The 1,177-nt window shown below is 39.8% G+C and overlaps 1 protein-coding gene across 1 annotated transcript; it reads left to right on the top strand.

The window, feature by feature from the left end:
• Positions 1-6: 6 nt before the first annotated feature.
• LOC102300326 (catenin alpha-1-like) lies at positions 7-1,123 on the top strand. The gene is made up of 2 exons (XM_005953655.3): positions 7-146; positions 359-1,123. The coding sequence occupies exons 1-2, from the start codon at positions 42-44 to the stop codon at positions 617-619; spliced, it is 366 nt and encodes a 121-aa protein (XP_005953717.1). The 5' UTR covers positions 7-41; the 3' UTR covers positions 620-1,123.
• Positions 1,124-1,177: the final 54 nt, after the last annotated feature.

The following is a 1,177-nucleotide window of genomic DNA, read 5'->3' as shown; positions in this document are numbered from 1 at the left end:
TTTTTTCTTTATTTTTTTAAAAACCCAGTAAACTAGACATCATGACTAGCAACACCGCACCAAACATCAACTTTAAATGGGACCCGAAGAGCCTAGAGATCCGTACTCTGGCAGTAGAAAGGCTACTGGAGCCTCTGGTCACACAGGTAATACAACAAGTATTAATATTATTAAAATGAGGCACCTTACACATCTTATTCCTGTGGTTCATTCTTGCATTTCACCATTTTAGAACTGTTATTTTGCCTTACTATGTCATATGTTGTTTGTTTGGTTTTTGTTTTTTGGGGGGGTTTAGACTTATCACGATTTATTAACTGTAGGCAGGTATATAATATCCTAATAATCTCTGCCATAGGTCACCACTTTGGTAAACACCAGCAATAAAGGCCCATCTAACAAGAGGAAGGGACGCTCTAAGAAGGCCCATGTTTTGGCTGCATCAGTGGAGACTGCTACCGAGAACTTCCTTGAAAAAGGCGAAAAGATTGCAAAGGAAAGTCAGTTCCTCAAGGATGAGCTGACTGCTGCTGTGGAAGATGTCCGCAAGCAAGGTATATTGAAAATACGAATTGCAGCAGTGTGGCTTCATGCTTGTACAGAGTGCCTCTTAAGATAGGACGGATGAAAAATAAACCATAAGCTATGTATACATCATCTGCTCCAGCAAAAATCCTTGAAATAAGAATATGGTTTGAGTCTGATAGATTTCTTTTAGAAATGGGCTTTTCAATGAGGCCATTAATAGACTTTCAGTTTAAGCATGCACATGGTTCAGATTCATTTCATGCTAGATGGTGTCATTCCCGTACCTTCTGTGGGGATCAAATTTAACCACTTTTCCCAGAGAAGCCTGCGTGTTCTCTTAGCGCAGTGTTAGGATACTCCCCAGTTATCTGAACTTGAGAATCAACCTCACCATATTCAGTGTTGTATTTTCTGTGCTTCCTCCCGTTTCTTGTCCTTTGTTTTTGTTATAGAAGGATACCAAGATGTGGTTATATTATAGAGGTTTGCATAACATCAAATCAGTACCGTATTTCCCGGACTACAGAGCGCACCTGAATATTAGCCGCACAAGCTAAAATCAGGGGAAAATCCTGTTTTGTACATACATTAGCCGCACCTGACTAAAAGCCGCAGGTGTTTCAATGTTGACTTATCATATGTAAGAGAA

Source organism: Haplochromis burtoni, unplaced genomic scaffold, assembly GCF_018398535.1.
Source record: "Haplochromis burtoni strain Fernald_Lab_line unplaced genomic scaffold, NCSU_Asbu1 Contig_6717, whole genome shotgun sequence".
Classification (NCBI taxonomy): Eukaryota; Metazoa; Chordata; class Actinopteri; order Cichliformes; family Cichlidae; genus Haplochromis; species Haplochromis burtoni.
This window is presented reverse-complemented; position numbering and strand designations above follow the sequence as displayed.